At 40.9% G+C, this 19249-nt stretch overlaps 1 protein-coding gene across 5 annotated transcripts in view; it reads left to right on the forward strand.

Annotated features, from left to right (window-relative positions):
* Positions 1-16333, forward strand: part of dock8 (dedicator of cytokinesis 8) — a 258252-nt gene extending 241919 nt beyond the window's left edge. For all 5 annotated transcript variants that reach the window (XM_063068960.1, XM_063068961.1, XM_063068962.1 and 2 more), the window contains 3 exons: positions 902-1008; positions 6096-6266; positions 14273-16333. In XM_063068960.1, coding sequence (XP_062925030.1) covers positions 902-1008; positions 6096-6266; positions 14273-14339 — 345 coding nt within the window. In that variant the 3' untranslated portion in view covers positions 14340-16333. The remainder of the gene's footprint in view (positions 1-901; positions 1009-6095; positions 6267-14272) is intronic.
* The last annotated feature ends 2916 nt before the right edge of the window (positions 16334-19249 follow it).

The following is a 19249-nucleotide window of genomic DNA, read 5'->3' on the forward strand; positions in this document are numbered from 1 at the left end:
ACCAACCTTCCTGCCAACAGGGACGTATGTACATAAAGTTGCCGGAAAAGGGCCAGTAACATCATGAAGGATCCACCCCCCCCACCCTGTTCATGTACTGTTTCTCTCACTCCCATCAGGGAGGAGGCTATGTAGCATCCACGCCAGTACCACCAGACTCAAAAACAGTTAGTTCTCCAAGCAGTGAGGCTGATCAACACCTCTACCTGCTAACCCACCCCACCCACACCCTCAGCCACCACTACTTTATCATTTCCTGTCAGTCACCTTATGTCCAGACATTCCTGTGCCTAGCACCACTTTATGGATGTACAATCAATTTTCTATATAAGCTCTCTTACATATTGATATTTATTTTTTTTTCCATTACTGTTGTGTTCCTTACCTTTTTGTGCTGCACCAGATCCAGAGTAACAATTATTTTGTTCTCCTTTATACTTGTGAACTGGAAATGACATTAAACAATCTTGAATTTAAATGACATCCAGGCAACATCTCTAAATTCTGGATTTAGAGTTTTAGTGGATTGAAGCAGCCCTAGAATTGATTAGTATTTTGTTCCTTCTGGTCCAAAAAACAGATTGACAAATTGAATTTTACCTTTTCTCTGAATATTAACAAACAAAAGAAGATTCCAAGTGTTAAGTAACTAACAAGCAACCACACAGTAAAATAAAGTTTATGTGTACATTGTCCTCTTCGTAGCCTAAGACTAAAATTACTCAGCTTACAATGGTCTAGTAATCAATATTAAACAGTTGCCTGCATTAAGACCCATTTCTCACAATTTTTTTTTCTATAACTTATATTGTTAATGATTTTTATTCTTCCAAACAAATCAAAGCAGCGGCCTTCGCTCTAAATGGTCATACCTCACTTCATTTTGTTCTGTTTGTAACAGGGTCCTTTAGAAGTAGCTCAAGTGTTTCTGGCTGAAATTCCAGAGAATTCAAACCTATTCCGACATCACAATAAACTGAGATTATGCTTCAAAGAATTTGTTATGCGGTGAGTTGATTAAAATGCTTGATTAATTATTTGCTGAAACTACAGATAGAATGTGCAAATCCTTCACTAGTACCACAGATTATTCCAACTAGTAACAGTAATATAGGTGAGAAAAGTGTCATTATATAATATGAATCTTTTGTGTGCGCCATGCTCTGCTGGAGCCTCGGCGACCACTTTTTCAAGTGGTTGTCTTGGAGGAAAGATTCTCTGAGTGGTCCCCCACGTTCTTTTCACAGCGCAGTCTTTTTTTTTTACAATGCCGAGTTGCGAGCTTGATACTCAACCCAGCATGGATGGAAAGCGTGCCCAGGAGTGGCCCGACTGGGTTCGAACTGGGAACCTTCACTCCGGAGTCTGGCACTGATGTCACTGCACCACCAGCCGGCCTTAATATGAATTATACACTGCAATTTGCCTATAACCACAATAAGTCTACAGCAGATGTGATCTCAATGGCTCTCCATACGGCCTTGGATCACCTGGACAGTGCAAACGTTTATGGCAGGATGCTGTTTATTGACTATAGCTCAGCATTTAACACCATCATTCCTAAAGTCCTGATCAGAATGCTACAGAACCTAGGCTTCTGTATCTCCTTCTGCAACTGGATCCTCAACTTCCTAAACAGAAGACCACAATCAGTGCATTGGAAATAACATCTCCACCTCGCTGACTATCAATACCGGTGCACCACAGGGATGTGTGCTTAGCCCACCACTCTATTCTCTCTACACCCATGACTGTGTAGCTAGGCATTGCTCAAATGCCATCTATAAATTTGCCGATGATCACAACCATTGTTAGCAGAACAACACACACAAAATGCTGGAGGAACTCAGCAGGCCAGGCAGCATCTATGGAAAAAGTGCAGTCGACGTTGCAGGTCACCCCAGCATTCTGTGTGTGTTGCTCGTATTTCCAGCATCTGCAGATTTCCCCTTGGTTATTGTTAGCAGAATGTCAGGTGATGATGAAAGGGCAAGGTATACCAGGCAGCTGAGTGGTGCTGCAGCAACAATCTTGCACTCAGCATCAGCAACACTAAAGAGCTGATTGTGGACTTCAGAAAGAGTAAGATGAGGGAACACAAACCATTCCTCATAGAGGGATCAGACATGCAGAGAGTGAGCAATTTCAAGCTTCTGGGTGTCAATATCTCTGAGGACCTAACCTGGATGCAAAATATTGATGCAGCTGTAAAGAAGGCAAGGCAGCAGCTATATTTCATTTGGAGTTTGGACACTTGAAACACTCAAACTTCTACAAATGTACCATGGAGACCACTCTAACTGGCTGCATCACTGTCTGGGATGGGGGGTGGCGGGGGAGCAGTGTTTGCTACTACACAAGATCAAAGTAAGTTGCAGAAATTTGTAAAGTTAGCTCCATCATGGGTTCCACCCTCCGTAGTATCCAAGACATCTTTAAGGAGCAGTGCCTTCGGAAGGTGGCAAGCATCAATAAGGACATGCACCACCCAGGACATGCCCTCTTCTCACTGTTACCATCAGGTAGGAGGTACAGAAGCCTGAAGCCACACACTCAGCGATTCAGGAACTGCTTCTTTCCCTCTGCCATCTGATTTGTAAATGGATATTGAACACTACCTCACTACTGCTTTTATTTCTGGGGTTCTTTTTGCACTGCTTATTTTAACATAACTATTTAATAGCCATGTGTATACTTAATGTAAATCAGTTTCTTTCTCTCTATATTTATTTATCATGTATTGCATTGTACCGCTGCCGTAAAGTTAACAAATTTCACGACATATGTCGGTGATATTAAACCTGATTCTGACTCTGAAATTCATTCAAATCAGATGGGGTGATGATAGAAGTACAACAATTAGCCCATGTGGACTGTGGAAGACTAGATCCCCATTCATTATTGTTGTTAAGTAATTCCTGCAGGAAATGCTAATCTCAGACAGAAAAAAGTATGCAATTTGGAGCCTTGATGAAGAAATTGACAGACTAGTCTGCCAATAATGGATAAGGTTTTTAAAACAATTTTCTACCTATATCCTTGCAAAGAGTTCAGGAATGGAAAGAGAGAACATAAAACATAGAACATAGAATAGTACGGCACAGTACAGGCCCTTCGGCCCACATTTTGTGCTGACCGTTAAACCCTGCCTCCCATGTAACCTCTCACCTTAAATTCCTCCATATACCTGTCTCGTAGTCTCTTAAATTTCACTAGTGTACCTGCCTCCACCACTGAATCAGGCAGTGCATTCCACGCACCAACCACTCTCTGAGGGAAAAAAAAACCTTCCTCTAATATCCCCCTTGACCTTCCCACCCCTTACCTTAAAGTCATGTCCTCTTGTATTGAGCAGTGGTGCCCTGGGGAAGAGGCACTGGCCGTCCAATCTATCTATTCCTCTTACTATCTTGTATACCTCGATCATGTCTCCTCTCATCCTCCTCCTCCTCCTCTCCAAAGAGTAAAGCCCTAGCTCCCTTAATCTCTGATCATAATGCATACTCTCTAAACCAGGCAGCAAGAAAAAGGGATTATCACCAATGACTCCACTGTTAGAGGCCGGATCAACAATGAGATGAGGACAGGAAAGAGATCATAAACCTTGTGTCATGGTGTCAGAATAACAACACAGTCCTTAACATCAGGAGGAGCTGATTTTTGACAAAGGGTTAATTTAAACCCTTTGCATCCTTGGAATCAGAATTGGAAAAGGAAGCAGTAGGGTGAAGACAACCTGTCTAATCAATTAAGCTGCATGTCAAGATAGTTGGCAGCTTCTAGTTCCCAGGCACTCATATCATCGGCATCCTCTCCTGGTCTCCTCAGACTGAAGTTGTGATCCAAAAAGCACACCAACATACGTACTTTCTTAGGTATCTGAGAAATTCGGCTTGACCACGAGGATTCACTTGAACAATTGCAGATGCACTCCGGAAAGTATTCTGACAGGTTGCGTCTCAGCTTGGTAGGGCGACTGCTCTATTCTTGACTGACTGAACCTGCAGGGATTGGTAAATACCACCCAGACCATCACAGGCTTATCACTTCCTTCCATTCAGTCCAGCTTCACAGTTTGTTGCTTCAGGAAGCCTAACAGCATCATCAAGGATACCTGCCATCCTGGATATACCCTTTCTTCTCTTCTACCCTCTAGTACAGGGGTTCCCAACCTTTTTTACGCCAATGACTCTTACCATTAACTGAGGGGTCCATGGACCCTAGGTTGTGTACCCCTGCTCTAGGAGAAGACAATGGAGATTGAAAGTCTGGATGACCAAACTCAAGAATAGCTTCTTCCCCATTGCTGTCGGATTCCTGAACTTGTCAGCTCTTGTGCATCCTCTTCCTGATGCTGCCGCCATGTTTTTGTACTCTCGATTCTTCCTCTCCTGCTATTGCACTATTTCAGATTGTTCCACTATCTGCACCAACTATTGTTCTGAGCTTGTTACTGTACCACAAATACCGTTTACCCTGTGAGCTTCATTCGAACAAGCTGTTTCATTGCACCCTGGTGTATGTGATGATCAACTAATCTGAATCTGATCATTTGATAAGAACAAGGAATCAAATGAAGGCACAAAATTAATATCCTTTGGTTTAAGGCTTTGAATCAAAGTCTTCCTTCAAAAACGTTAAGGACCACTTGAGAAAATTAGCTTATTCACAAAATCCAATTTATTTTCCTCTGCATTGATGCTTCAATCGATGCATTTCTCTTTGAGCAAAATCTACTTTGAAATGAATAATTTTAAATTAGTGAAAAACACTTATTGAAAGTGTTGAAATTGAACTTGCCTTAATTTCTTGGGAATATATTAGCAGTGTGTTAATTTAGAATGAAAACCCTTTGCATCCTTGGAATTAGAATTGGAAATCAAATTGGTTTATTATTGTCAGATGTATTGAGGTACAGTGAAAAGGTTGTTCTGCCTACTGTTCATACAGATCAAATCATTATACGGTGTGTTGAGGTAGTACAAGGTAAAACAATAAAAGAATGCAGAATAAGATGCAACAATTATAAAGAAAGTGCAGTTCAGGTAGATATTTAGAAGCAAGTTCATAACAAGGTAGATTGTGAGGTCAAGAGCCCATCTTGTTGTACTAGGGAACAATATAGTCTTATACAGTGGGGTAGAAGGCATCCTTGAGCATGGTGGTAGGTGCATTAAAATTTTTGTGTGTTCCGTTTGATGAGAGAGGGGAGAAGAAAGAATGTCTAGGCAGGGTGGGGTCTTTGATTCTGTTGGTTACTTTCCTGAAGCAGCAAGGAGTACAGACTAAATCCATGGAGGGGAGGCTGATTTCTGTGGGGTGCTGAGCAGTGTCCACAACTCCCTGCCTTTCCCAGTGCCCCGTTCTGAATGTTATCTTTTAAACAAGTCCACTCATTTCAAAATCAGAATAAATATTTAGAAGCCATCAAACAAATTGCGGGAGGAACATCAGTGGGTTGAACAGGATGTCAAGGGGTAGGAAGGAATAGTCAACACTTCAGATCATGACTCTGCTTCAGGACCAGCCTCCTGACATCCTCTTTAGTCCTGACCAGGGTTTTTACCTGAAATATTGATAATTCCTTACCCCACCGTCACTAGATGCTGCTGAAGCATATTGAGTTCCTCCAGGGGTTTGTCCTTTGCCCCAGAATCCAGAATTTGCATTCCCTAAATACTCAACAGTTAAATTTGGACTCAAGTAAATAAATAATTCAGACGATGATCATTTTTCAATATAATAAATGATTATGATTCCTGTTCTCTTGAGCTAACTCTACCAGTAAGTGCAGTTGTGGGAAGGTAAGTAGGTAGCAGCTTGTTGGAAAGCTGAAGACACAGCAAGGGTAGTCTTCACCTGTTCGACTCCAAATGCAGAATGAAATAGGTAGAACGGGGAAGCAGCCAAATCTTCCTGAACAATACAGAGGAGAAAGTACTTACCTATCAAACAATAGCTTACTTACATAAAGGGAGATATTACACAAAATCAATACATTAAGTATACATAGATCCTTCAAAATCAGACTGATTTCAAAAGTAATTTAAATCCTCCTCATTCCTTGTTTTTTACTGAATGTCTTTCCCTTCTAGCTGTGGAGATGCTCTGGAGAAGAATAAACATCTGATCGCTTCTGACCAAAAAGAATATCAACAAGAACTGAAAAAGAATTACAACAAATTAAAGGAGAGCCTGAGACCAATGATAGGGAGAAAGATTCCAGACTTGTATAAACCAGTAATAAAAATTCACCGGGAGTCCAAGTAAGTAATACAACATTAACTCTTCTGTTATTTAGCTTCAAAAAAAGATTTTTTTTTAAAGTTAGCATTAAATTTCAGTTTGAATCACATACAAACCTTCAAAATGTGAGAAACCTGTTAGATATTTCTGATATTTGCTATGTTTTTATTCAAAATCTGTGAGGATTAAAATGATTGTTTTTCCAAGACTAAATTTATTGGGATTTGTCATGAGCCAATGGCTTACAGGTAGGAAGCAGATAATGGTGGGTGGAGGTTGTTTCTCAGAATGGAGGTGGTAACTAGTGGTGTGCCACAGGGTGGTGTTGAGACCCTTTACATAAATGATTTGGATGTAAATGCACAAGGCCAGACCAGAAAGTTTGTGAATGCCACAAAATTAGGAGGTGTTGTTGATATTGAAGAAGATTATCTTAGATTTCAGGGGAGTCTTTATCTGTTAAGGAAATGTGCCTAGGTGTGGCAAAGAGATTTCCATACGTAAAAGTGTGAGGTGCTGCATTTCGTAAAGTCCAACAAGTGTAGGATTTATACTATGAATGGTAGGGAACTAAGGAATATAATGGAACAGAGGGACTTATGAGGATAAATATATTGTTTATTGAAAGCAGAATCACTGGTATACAAGATGGTAAGAAAGGCATTTAGCACACAGGCTTCCATCAGTCAGGGCATTGGGGGTACATAATAGTTGCAACAATATGTTGCGGTTGTATACGTTATTGATGAGGCTGCAGTTGGTATTGTGTACTCTTTGGGTCACCTTCTCATAGGAAAGATGTGGCTAGACTGGAAAGAATGCAGAAAAGATCCAGGTGGATGTTTCCAAGACTAAGGAGCCTGAGTTACAGAGAGAGGTGGACCAGGCCAGGTCTTTACTGCCTGGAGCGAAGAATGAGGGGTGGCCTTACTGAAATATTTGAAATTACACAGTTGGAAGGTAGACAGTAATTGTCTTTTACCCAGGGTAGAGGAATCCAAAACTAGGGGACACGGATAGAGGGTGAGAGGGGAAAGATTTTAAAAAGTGTCTGAGGAGCAACCTTTCACACAGAAGGTGTTGTGTAAAGGGAAAAGGCTGCCAGAAGAAGACAAGTACAATAGTATCACTTAAAAAGCGTTTGGATTGGTACATGGAGGGGCAGGGCTTAGAGGGATATGGGCCAAGCTCAGGAACTTGGGTGGACACCATGGTCAACATGTACAGGTTGAGTAGAGTAGTCTGTTTCCATCCTGATGTGCCAGTATGCCTAGGGGATCTGCCACCCTGCTGCAATCAGATCTATTGCACCATGCACTAGAAGTGCAAGAACTGCTGAAGGGCCATGCTGGGAAATCGTACAGTTGATTCATCAAAAACCCTATCAGGGTGCAGTCTTCAAATGGATGCATGTATGGGTGTGACATCTAGTGTGGCTCTGAGGAGAGGCATTTTGACAAAGTTCAAAGTAAATTTGTTATCAAAGTACATATATATCACCATATACAACCTGAGATTCATTTTCTAGCAGTCATACTCAACAAAGCTATAGAACAATAACCATAACAGAATCAATGACAGACTGCACCAACTTGGGTGTTCAACCAGTGTGCAAAAGACAACAAACTTGCAAAAACAAAAAGAAAGAGATAATAGTAGTAAATGAGTAAGCAATAAATATCAAGAACATGAGATGGAAAGTCCTTGAAAGTGAGTCCGTAGCTTGTGGGAACACTTCAGAGATGAGGCAAGTGAGGTTGAATGAAGTTATACCCTTGGGTTCAAGAGCCTGATGGTTCAAGGGTAGTAACTGTACGTGGACCTGATGGTACGAATCCTGAGGTTCCTGTACCACCTTCCTGATGGCAGCAGTGAGAAGAGAGCATGACCTGGGTGGTGCGGGCCCTTGATGATGGATGCTGCTTTCCTGCAACAACGCTCCATGTAGATGTGCTCAGTGGGTGGGGAGAGTTTTGCCCGTGATGAACTGGGTTGTATTCACTACTTTTTGCAGGATTTTCTGTTCAAGGGCATTGTGTTTCCAGCCAGTCAATATATTCTCCATCACACATCTTTGGAAGTTTGTCAAAGTTTTAGATGTCATGCCAAATTTTCGCAAACTCCTAAGGAAGTGGAGGCGTTGCCATGCTTTCTTCATAATTCCACCTGTGTGGACAGATTGTCCAAAATAATAACACTGAAGAATTTAAAGTTACTGACCCTCTCCACCTCTGATCCTCGGATGAGGACTTGCTCTTGGACCTCTGGTTTCCTTCTCCTGAAGTCAATAATCAGCTCCTTGGTCTTGCTGACTTTGAGTTATGGTTGTTGTTGTGGCACCACTCAGCCAGATTTTCAATCTCCCTCCTGTGTGCTGATTCATCACCACCTTTGGTTTGGTTTTCGATAGTAGTATCATCAGCAAAGTTCAATATGACATTGGAGCAGTGCTTAGCCACACAGTCATAAAGGTAAAGTGAGTAGAGCAGGGGGCTAAGCACACAGCCTTGTGGTGCACCTGTGCTGATGGAGATCGTGGAGGAAATGTTGTTGCCAATCCAAACAGACTAGAGTCTGCAAGTGAGGAAATGGAGCATCCAATTGTACAAGGAGGTATTGAGATCAAGGTCTTGAAGCTTCTTGATTAGTTTTGAGGGGATGATAGTGTTGAACGTTAAGCTGTAGTCAATAAAGAGTATCCTGATGTACGCATCTTTGCTGTCCAGATGTTCCAGGGTTGAGTGAAGAGCCAATAATAAGGGATCTGTTGCTGACCTGTTACTCTGGTAGGCAAACTGGAATGGATCTAAGTAATTCCTCAGGCAGGAGTTGATATGTGTGTAAAAAGGGCCTGAAGGATCATTGGGGACCCGAGTCACCCCAACCACGAACTGCTCTAGCTGCTACCACCTGGGAAACGGTACCGCAGCATAAAAGCCGGGACCGACAGGCTCCAGGACAGCTTCTTCCACCAGGCCATCAGACTGATTAATTCATGCTGATACAACTGTATTTCTATGCTGTATTGACTGTCCTGTTGTACATACTATTTATTATAAATTACTATAAATTGCACATTGAGACAGACGTAACATCAAGATTTTTACTCTTCGTGTATATGAAGGATGTAAGTAATAAAGTCAAGTCAATTCAATATGTGTCATCACCAAGCTCTCAAAGCACTTCATCACAGTGGGCGTAAGTGTTACTAGATGATAGTCATTGAGGCGAGTTACCATGTTCTTCTTACACTCCAGTATAATTAAAGCCTGCTTGAAGCAAGTGGGTACCTCAGACTGCCAAAGCGACCGATCTCAGCGAACGCTCCAGCCAGTTGATCAGCACAGGTCATTAGTACTTGGTCAGGTACCCCGACTGGCCTGTATGTTTTTCGTAGGTTCACCCTCCTGAAGGCTGCTTGAACATCGGCCTCTGGCACTGAAATGATGGGATCATTGGGGGCTGTGGAGTCCATGAGGGTTCCTCCATGTTTTAACTGTCGAAGCGAGCATTAACGGTATTGAGCTCATCTGGAAGTGAAGCCCTGCTCTCGCCTATGTTGCCTGATTTAACTGTATATATATTCAAGCTTTGCCTCAAAAGTCGAGCATCTTTCATTGATTCAAGTTTAGTCCAGAATTGCCCCTTTACCTGTGAGATGGCTTTCTGGAGATCGTACCTGGACTTATTGTAACTTTCTTGGTCACCAGACTTGAATGCCTCTGATTGCCTCTCAGCAGATTGCGAATTTCATGATTTATCCAGGGCGTCCGATTGGAGAAGTCTCTGAATGATTTTGTGGAGTCACACTCATCTCCAACTGTTTTAACGAAGTCCGTAACAACCATCAGATTCTCAGATGAGTCCTTGAGCACAGCCCAGTCCAACCATCTCGAGGCAATCCCGTAGCCACTCTTCTGCCTTCCACGACCACCTCTTTGTTGTCCTAATCTCTTGTGCTTTGCTCCTCAGTCTCTGCCTGTATGCAGGGAGGAGAAGGACAGCCAAGTGATCCGATTTACCAAAATGTGGTCTGAGCGTGGAACGGTTGGCATTCCTTATCTTAGTGTAACTGTGGTCTAGTGTGTTGGGACCTCTGGTGTTGCATATCATATACTGATGGTAATTGGGCAGGGATTTCTTCAAACAAGCCTGGTTGAAGTCCCTGATTATGGCTTGAAATGCGTCAAGATGGACTGCTTTTTGTTTGGAGATGGCATCATGCAGTTTCTGAAGCACTTGATTATAGTCCGCAACTGGTGATATGTAAACTGTGGTCAGGGTTATGGAGGACAACTCCCTAGGTAAATAGAACGGGCAGTGTTTGACCATTAGGTGTTCAAGTCTGTGGAAACATGAGTTCAACATAACAACTGCATCAGAACACCACCAAGAGTTTGTCATGAAATACACGCCTCCACCTTTTGCCTTTTCCAAATCAGCAGTTCGGTCCATATGGAAAATTGAGAAGACTTTCAGACTGATCATTTGTATCTGCTATGCTAGGAGAAAGCCAAGTCTCATGCAGACATGGAATACAACAGTCCCTCAATTCCCTCCGATACAGCCCACAGGTCCTCAATTTTGTTCTCCAGCAAGTGCACATTTGCTGACAGGATGCTGGGTAGAGGGGGCCTCATCCCTCTGCGTTTTAGCCTGGCTTGGAGTCCACCCTCCTGCCTCGCTTCCGGCCATGGCGATGAAGATTTGTCCACTTAAAGGTGCTGTACCTGCCTGCTCCGCCGAGACCTTCAGACAATTGTGAAATCTGTAGATCGTTAAGCTGATTTGAAAGTACATTGTTTAGAGGGAAATTACATGCTGGAGATTGCAGTGAGAGCAATTCAGTAGAGGTATATTTAGAAGTACTGTCTGCAGCCAACAGAACGTCACTGTGCTTCACTGACACCATCATGAATCAACAATCTGCAGTAATCTGGAGTTTGATCTAAAGTCCTTAGGACACCCATACTTTTTGAAAAGTCATTGAATAATAGAATGTTTACAATGTGCAAGGAACCATTCAGTCAGTGTGAATGCATAGCTGCATATTAGTACAAATAAGCAAACACCTCTCTCTATAGCATTGCATATTCTCTCTTTTTAGATAATTATCCATCATCCTTGAAACACTGAAATGGAATCTATCTCCAGTGTCACAGATTCTCAACACACATGTAAAAATGTGTAAAAATGTTTTTCTTTATGTAACTTGTAGTTCTTTTGACAGTCATCTTCATTCAATATCCCCAGTTCTTTAATTGTCCACCATAGGAACACATTCTTTCTTATTTACTGTTTCTTTATGATTTATGATTTTAAATAACTTTATCAGGTCCACTCACAAATCCTTCTGTTCTAAGATTAACCTCAGCTTCTCAAGTTTATGTACAATGTCCTTCATTCCTGCAATCATTTTGGTAAATCTCTCTGATAACCTTTCTAAAGTATGACAAGCAGAACTTAAAATAACAATCAACTATTGTTTTATAAAAATTCATTTTGACTTTCTGGCTCTTGTTGTCTATACACGTGATCCTATTTGATTTTCCAATCACATTTTCAACTTATCCTGCCATTTTTCATTCACATATGCCCAGATCTCTTATATTGCTATTAACAATCATGCCTTCTGGTTTGTGTTATCATTTCTTATTCTCCCTATCAAAATGTAACACCTCAGAACCTTCAGCATTAATTTTCATCTATCCAGTCAGTCGATCAGCATGTCCATATTTCCTTGATGTTTACTGCTATTCACCTCCAGCTTGTTGATCATTTGCAAAGTTAGAAATAATGATTGGGGTGTATAGGCCATAAATGATTTAGAGGTGCTGCTAATAGTTACCTCTGGGAATCTCCACTGTATACTTCACATTTCAAAAGCAAACTTTAAAATTAATCATTTTCCTATGCACGTTGCTACAGATTGACATCAACTGGGGTTCAAGCATTGGTTCTGAGATTTATTCAAAAAAAAGATCAAATTAGACACAATTTGCTTTTCATATAAAAGAGGTGGCATGGTAGTGTAGCTTTACAGTACCAGTGACCTGGGTTCAATTCCCGTTGTTGACTGTAAGAAGTTTGTACGTTCTTCCCATGACCATGTAGGTTTCCTCCGGGTGCTCTGACTTCCCCTGCATTCCAAAGACATACAGTTTAGTAGGTTAATTGCTCACTTGCATGTACTTGGGTAGCACAGATTCACTGGACCTTAGGGGCCTATTACTGTATTGTATCTCGAAATAAAATAAATGCATTCCAGCCTTCTCTAATTAATCCACACTTCTGCAAGAGACTGCAGTTTCAGTCCCCAATTTAATATTTCAAGAACTTTTATTATTACCAATGCTAACCTGATTGGGGTCAATTCTTTTTATGAATAAAGGAAAATATTTTATATTTTCTCATTCTCAAGCACTACCTGTGAATCTGTGCATATTTAGAAGATTGTGGTCAGGAATTCTGCATTTTCCTCCCTGTTTCCCGCAGTAACTAGAATGCATTCCATCTGTACTAGTGATTTATTCAAATTATATGCAACTACTCTCTTGCCAATTGTTCACTAATCCAAAATTTCAACTACATCTTCCTTTGCTGAGACCACAGAAGCATATTCTTCTTGTGGTGAAGGTGAAGGCAAAGTGCCTCAGCTAAACCCTTGGCTCTAAGATTAGAATTAACTTTTACTCCCAAACTAGTTACCTGGGGCCATGTTTACTATCTGGTGCTGGTGATCATTGTGGACTTTCTGTGGGCTGCAGAAAATTGTTCCAAAGTTCCTCTTTTGAATTACTTTCACTGCAATATAACTTTCCTCTAAACAGTGGACTTTTAAATCAGCTCAATGATCTTCAGATCTAACTACACTCACTTGCCCCTTCATTGAGATGTTTCCCACAAGCAATGTTCTCACTTTAAGTGCTCTTTATCTCATTATCTCATGTTCTCATTACTTATTGTTATTTATTTATATTTGCATTTGCACAGTTTGTTATCTTCTGCACTCTGGTGAATCTTTCATTGATCTTGTTACAGTTACTATTCCATAAGATTTGCTGAGTATGCCCACAGGAAAATGAATCTCAGGGTTGTATATGGTGACATATATGTACTTTGATAATAAAATATGTTTTGAACTGTTAACTTTGACTCTCTCAGGTGAGTGCTCCAAACCTATCATTAGTTTCCCTCCAAAACTTCAGACAATCTATTTCACATTCATTTGAACACAATTCTTGTTTGCATAGTTTAAAGCCTTCTCAGTGACTCCAGGTTAAATTTGGCACTGTCTGCGTACATGAAGGAGGTAAGAAGTTTGCCATGATACAACCAAAAACAAGCTGAAAACATAGAAGAGCTATACGCTAGTTGCCGAAATTAATATCAGCCTCAACTTTAGAGCAAGCTGCCTTTTCATAGTCAGCACTGGAACACCAGAAGACTTAGCCCATGTGTTATCCATAAATGTTTCAAGAACATGTTGGCATGATATTCATCATGGTTTATGACATTAACATTTTCACTAATGAACGATGGAGGCAGTGGGAGAAGTCAGCACAATCCATTTGAGTCTATTCCTTGGAATTTAAAGACATGAAGGGTGACCCTTTTCAAATATGTAAGATCCTAAAGGGCTTGAGAGAATAGATGTAGAGACGTTTTCGTGAGTGAGAAGGTCACAAACAAGAGAACATAGTTACAAGCTAAAAGTATGTCATTTACAACTGAAATGCATAGAAATTTCTTCACTCCGAGGGTAGTGAATCTCTAAATCTCTTTGCCTGTCAACACCTAGTGCCTGGATCTAAACATGAAAAATAGTTGGGTACAGTACCAGAAGGTGGAACCTGCCTGAGAAATGTACATCGGGCTGAAACAGCGCATTCAAGAAAGGAATGGGAAAAGTTGTTTGATTGACTAATGAACACTATTTCATGCATAAGAATATCTGACCTGACAATATATCTTATTGTAATGCTTTCTTCAGTCATTATTGGTAACATTTTTTTTCTACTCTAAGGGAATCTTTTAGAAGATCAAGCTTCAAGAGAAATGAATCATCACTATCAAACTCACAGAACAGCTGATGGAATTTGTCAATGAGAGTTTAGGATTGAGCTTTTAAGGGCAACTTATTGAGCTCTAAACAGCCATCAAGACAACCATGTGAGAAATATGAAAACTGCAATCAATATCTTCTTCAAAGTGAAACACTTTTAATGAAGTAAATAATCCACGGTGGGCACTGATGTCATTTACTCCATGAAAAGACAAAACTGCCAGATGCCTTGAACTGTTGCTAGTTAATCCAGCTTGCAAATATGGTGCAATTGCTCCTCCTATTAATATATACATTTTTATCCAGATGCTTTATTGTTTCCAAACTCATGACTATGTGAGTGCCACAATGTTTACATAAGCTGCTGTTTCATCCTCGAGCTCAGGGTCCCGAACTTTTTATGCCATGGACCAATACTGTTAAGCAAGGGGTCTGTGGACCCCAGGTTAGGAACCCTTGCTCTAGCTAAATGTCCAGTGTTCCATATTCACTCTGCCGTTCTGTATTTGACTTATTATGTTTCATTGTCACATTTTGATAATTCTTCAATGCTATTACTTCCATTTATGTAACTGTTTTATAAGTGTAACATATGCTTTGAACTAATCAGATCTCTTAGTAGTCAGTTGTCAATAATGAGTTACACAACTTGATACCTCCATTCTTAAACCAATTTAATAAGTGGGTCCCAGCATTTCTTGCTGGGACCCACTTATTAAACATGTTTAAGATGTAATACATACAGAATAGCATTAATTTCCACTTTTGGTTCTTAATGCTATTTCAGTATTTATGGAACCAGCTTTATTACATTCTTTGGTCCAAGGAGGGAATATCAAGAGTGAATCAATGAAGAATTTTACATAAATGACTATAAGCATATATGTTGATCTTAAACATCCCAGCACATCCCCTAATGCTAAACAGTCAATCCTCATTCCCTACTATCTTGGAAATTATGCCTGTTCTGTTCTCATCAATAACTTGTACAGAACCAGCACCCTCTGAAAGCTGAGCTGGTCAGAGCTGACTGTAATGATTCGTCAAAGCAATGCAATTTTGATTTTTTTAATATAAAAACAATTATATCCATATTCCAAAATACATCTGTAGACTTTGACTGAAAATGGAGGCAACATTGCAGACTGCCATAATTCCTCATTGATTGTCTGCTGTGGGTCCTCTGTTGATCAGGGTCGACCAGGATGTCTATGCAAGCCAGTATGCAAAACCAGGGCAGTACGATATGGAGAGCAAGCTGCTGCCCATGTAGCAGGCTACTCCCCTCCACACAGCTAATGAATCCAAAAGGGCAGCAGAGACCAATACAGTTTCTCACCAGTGGCGTTGCATTCAGTGTAAGACTGCCTTAAGCTCTCTGGCTCTGGATATTTCCTCAGGGTTTACTCCTGAATCCTTCACTGTGAGTGGGTAGCTGCTAGGCAGCCGAGGTTTGTGATCAGAGTTTCCCTCCTCCTAGGTGAGCTGCCAGCCACGGCTAACAAGCCCCATCTGCCCAAAGCAACTAGTTTTAAGGTGCCAGTAATCTGCCTTTGCCCCTTCTCCTGTCAGCAGAAACTGTTCCACCAGGCATATTAGCTAAGCCACACATGAAAGCCAGGAGCTGGACTTGGTTGTTAGAGGCCATATGAGGCTCACGCCATTGAAAGCATTTAATAGGTATTGGGAGCTTATCCCCACTACCTCCCCATGGCGATGACAACATTAAGGAATTGTATATTACTGTATCTAATGTACAGAAACTTCTAAATATGCAACTAAGTACTCATCAAATGAAGGTGGTATGACCTAATGCTATTGTTTCAAATGTTTTTTCTGTGTTATGCATTCATTTTGAATTTTTTGAATTCTAAGTGCTGTATATTGTATGTATAGATAAGATTCTCCTTGTAAAAGTAAAAAGCTTTTCTAAAAAAATTATGAAGATGTATTGATGTAAATGTATCATTGAGTTACTTGCTCATTACGTTCTAGAATCAAAGAAATTCACAGCTGATACAACTAAAGCTACTTTGTTCTCAACATGTTTTGCTATCTTTTTCACCAATCTTTTCATATTGTTGACATTGGTTCAACTCTTAATGCTACAGCACGAAATTGAATGGCCACCTCTGACCATTTTCTCTTTTTTCTGAGTTCTGTTGAAGTGTTCCCGACCCAAAATTGTTTCTCTTTCCATGATGCTGTCCATTTTCTGTTTTTATTTCTGATTTCTTGCATTTACAGTTTCTTGATTTCCATATTGGAAGTTAGAAAAAAAGACAAGTTTGATCTATGTAGCTTTTTACTGAACACCTCCAAATCACAAAGGTAAGCCATGATCAATAATAGCAGATGTACCTCTAGTTCTTTGTAACAGGACAACTACCTGGACAAGTTCTTTGCCCTGTATCACACCCTGGAGGGCCAGGTGATATTCCCAATTTGGATCCTGGGCCAGAAGATAATGGAATATGACCTAGAGCATGAGCTGAAGTTGAGTATAATCTCACTGCCTTCAGCCCGGCTTGAACCATTGGTACTGTTTCTGCACCAGGTCCTCGATAATCTACTCAGTGGGAAAACACCCATATCTTTTTTTCCAGAAATAAAGTTAAATTTACACAATATTGAGACTAAATTAATGACCAAATCAAAGCAAGTTTTTTCACTTCTCATAAAATGTTCGTTCAATAATATTTGAACAAGAGAAAAGATTTTTTTTAATGCATTTTGGCTGTCTGGTCAGGATGATACAGAAGCATTCTGATTCAGTGGACTCAGCGCCCAGAAACTCCAACATCTGACTTCCAACATGCCCAAAACAACCATTATTCTGTGTGTGGACGCTGATGCAATGAATGTGACAAACCACAGAAAGGCCACAGCTGGCTGATATTTTACACACAGCTGCCAAAGATGTACAATCTGCCTTATTATTACAAGTTTATTTGCAATTTGTCATACAAATGTTATACAATTGCCTGTTTTTGTTTTAGTTGACAAAACAGTGACAATAACCCCAAACTCCTGATGCGGAACCATAAAAATAGAAACAAGTTGAGCTCTGGGTATGATTAGTCAGGCTTCTTCCAATCCATGATGGAGCTTGGCATTTCTAACCCTCAGAGGTACAGTGGAACAATTCAGTTTCGGTCTGTGATCCATTCAACATGAGAAAATGAAGAACAGAAGCCAGACTAGGCCTCATGCCTGTTCTTCCATTTATTGAGATCATGATGGATCTTTTACATCAAATCCACCTTCCTGCACCAATCCTGTATCCCTTGATTCCTTTAATATCTAAAAACCTATCAATCTCTGCCTTGAAAACATTCAGCGACTGAGCTTCCAGAGCCTCCATGGGTGGAGAATTCCATGGATTCATCATCGTCCTCCAGGTATCCTGAACTACTTATTTGAGCTGAACAGCTCAAATATCATTTATAAATTTGCAGATGACATCACTGTTATTGGTAAAATTCTCAGACGGTGACGAGACATACAAGAGTGAGGTAGACGGGCTGGTTGAGTGGGGTCACAACAACAACCTTGCACTCAATGTCAGCGAGGCCAAGGAATTGATTGTATACTACAGGAAGAAAAGTTGGGAGAACATACATCAGTCCTCATTGAAGGGACAGTGGTGGGCTTGAAGGGGCTTCATGTTCCTAGGTGCCAACATCTCCAAGAATCTGGAAACACGAGGAATTCTGCAGATGCTGGAAATTCAAGCAACACACATCAAAGTTGCTGGTGAACACAGCATCTCTAGGAAGAGGTACAGTCGACGTTTCAGGCCGAGACCCTTTGTCAGGACTAACTGAAGGAAGAGCTAGTAAGAGATTTGAAAGTGGGAGGGGGAGGGGGAGATTCAAAATGATAGGAGAAGACAGGAGGGGGAGGGATGGAGCCAAAAGCTGGACAGGTGATTGGCAAAAGGGATATGAGAGGATCATGAGAGAGGAAGCCCAGGGAGAAGGCAAAGGGGAAAGGGAGGGGGAACCCACAGGATGGGCAAGGGGTATAGTCAGAGGGACAGAGGGAGAAAAAGGAGAGAGAGAAAGAATGTGTGTATATAAATAAAAAACAGATGGGGCATTAGCGGAAGTTTGAGAAGTCAATGTTCATGCCATCAGGTTGGAGGCTCCCCAGACGGAATATAAGGTGTTGTTCCTCCAACCTGAGTGTGGCTTCATCTTTACAGTAGAGGAGGCCATGGATAGACATATCAGAATGGGAATGGGATGTGGAATTAAAATGTGCGGCCACTGGGAGATCCTGCTTTCTCTGGCGGACAGAATCTGGGTTGGGCCCAATTACTAAGAAGGCACGATGGAGGCTCTTGTTCATCAGGAGTTTGAGAATATTTGGTATGTCAACAAAGACTTTTGCAAATTTTTACAAATGTATCGTGGAAAGCTTTTGGACTGGCCTGGTATGTGGTCTCCATTGCACAGGATCACAAGAGGCTACAGAAGGTTGTAGACCCAAACAGCTCCATCACAGGCATAATCCTGCCCATGATCAAGGACATCTTCAAGAGACAGTGCATCAAGAGGGCAGCTTCCGTCATTAAGGACACTCACCATCACTATTGCCATCAGGGAGGAGGTGGTACAGGAATCTGAAGACCCACACTCAAAAAGTTAAGAATTGTTCCTCTCCATCATCTGATTTCCAAAGGATTAATGAACCTGTGAACACAACGCTATTCCTTTTCTTGTTCTGTTTATTTATTTTGTAATTTATAATAATTTTATGTTGTTGCACTGCACTGCTGTGTCAAAGCAATATACAGGTCCACAATCCCTTATCTGAAATCCTTGGGGCCAGTTGCATTTCAGAATTCAGAATTTTTCGGATTTCAGCCCCTCCCCCCCATACCAAAAAACACGTATCTCAAGTCCCTTATTTAACCTGGCTTATTGTGGTGGA

This window comes from Mobula hypostoma, chromosome 16 (assembly GCF_963921235.1).
Source record: "Mobula hypostoma chromosome 16, sMobHyp1.1, whole genome shotgun sequence".
In the NCBI taxonomy this organism is placed as follows: domain Eukaryota; kingdom Metazoa; phylum Chordata; class Chondrichthyes; order Myliobatiformes; family Myliobatidae; genus Mobula; species Mobula hypostoma.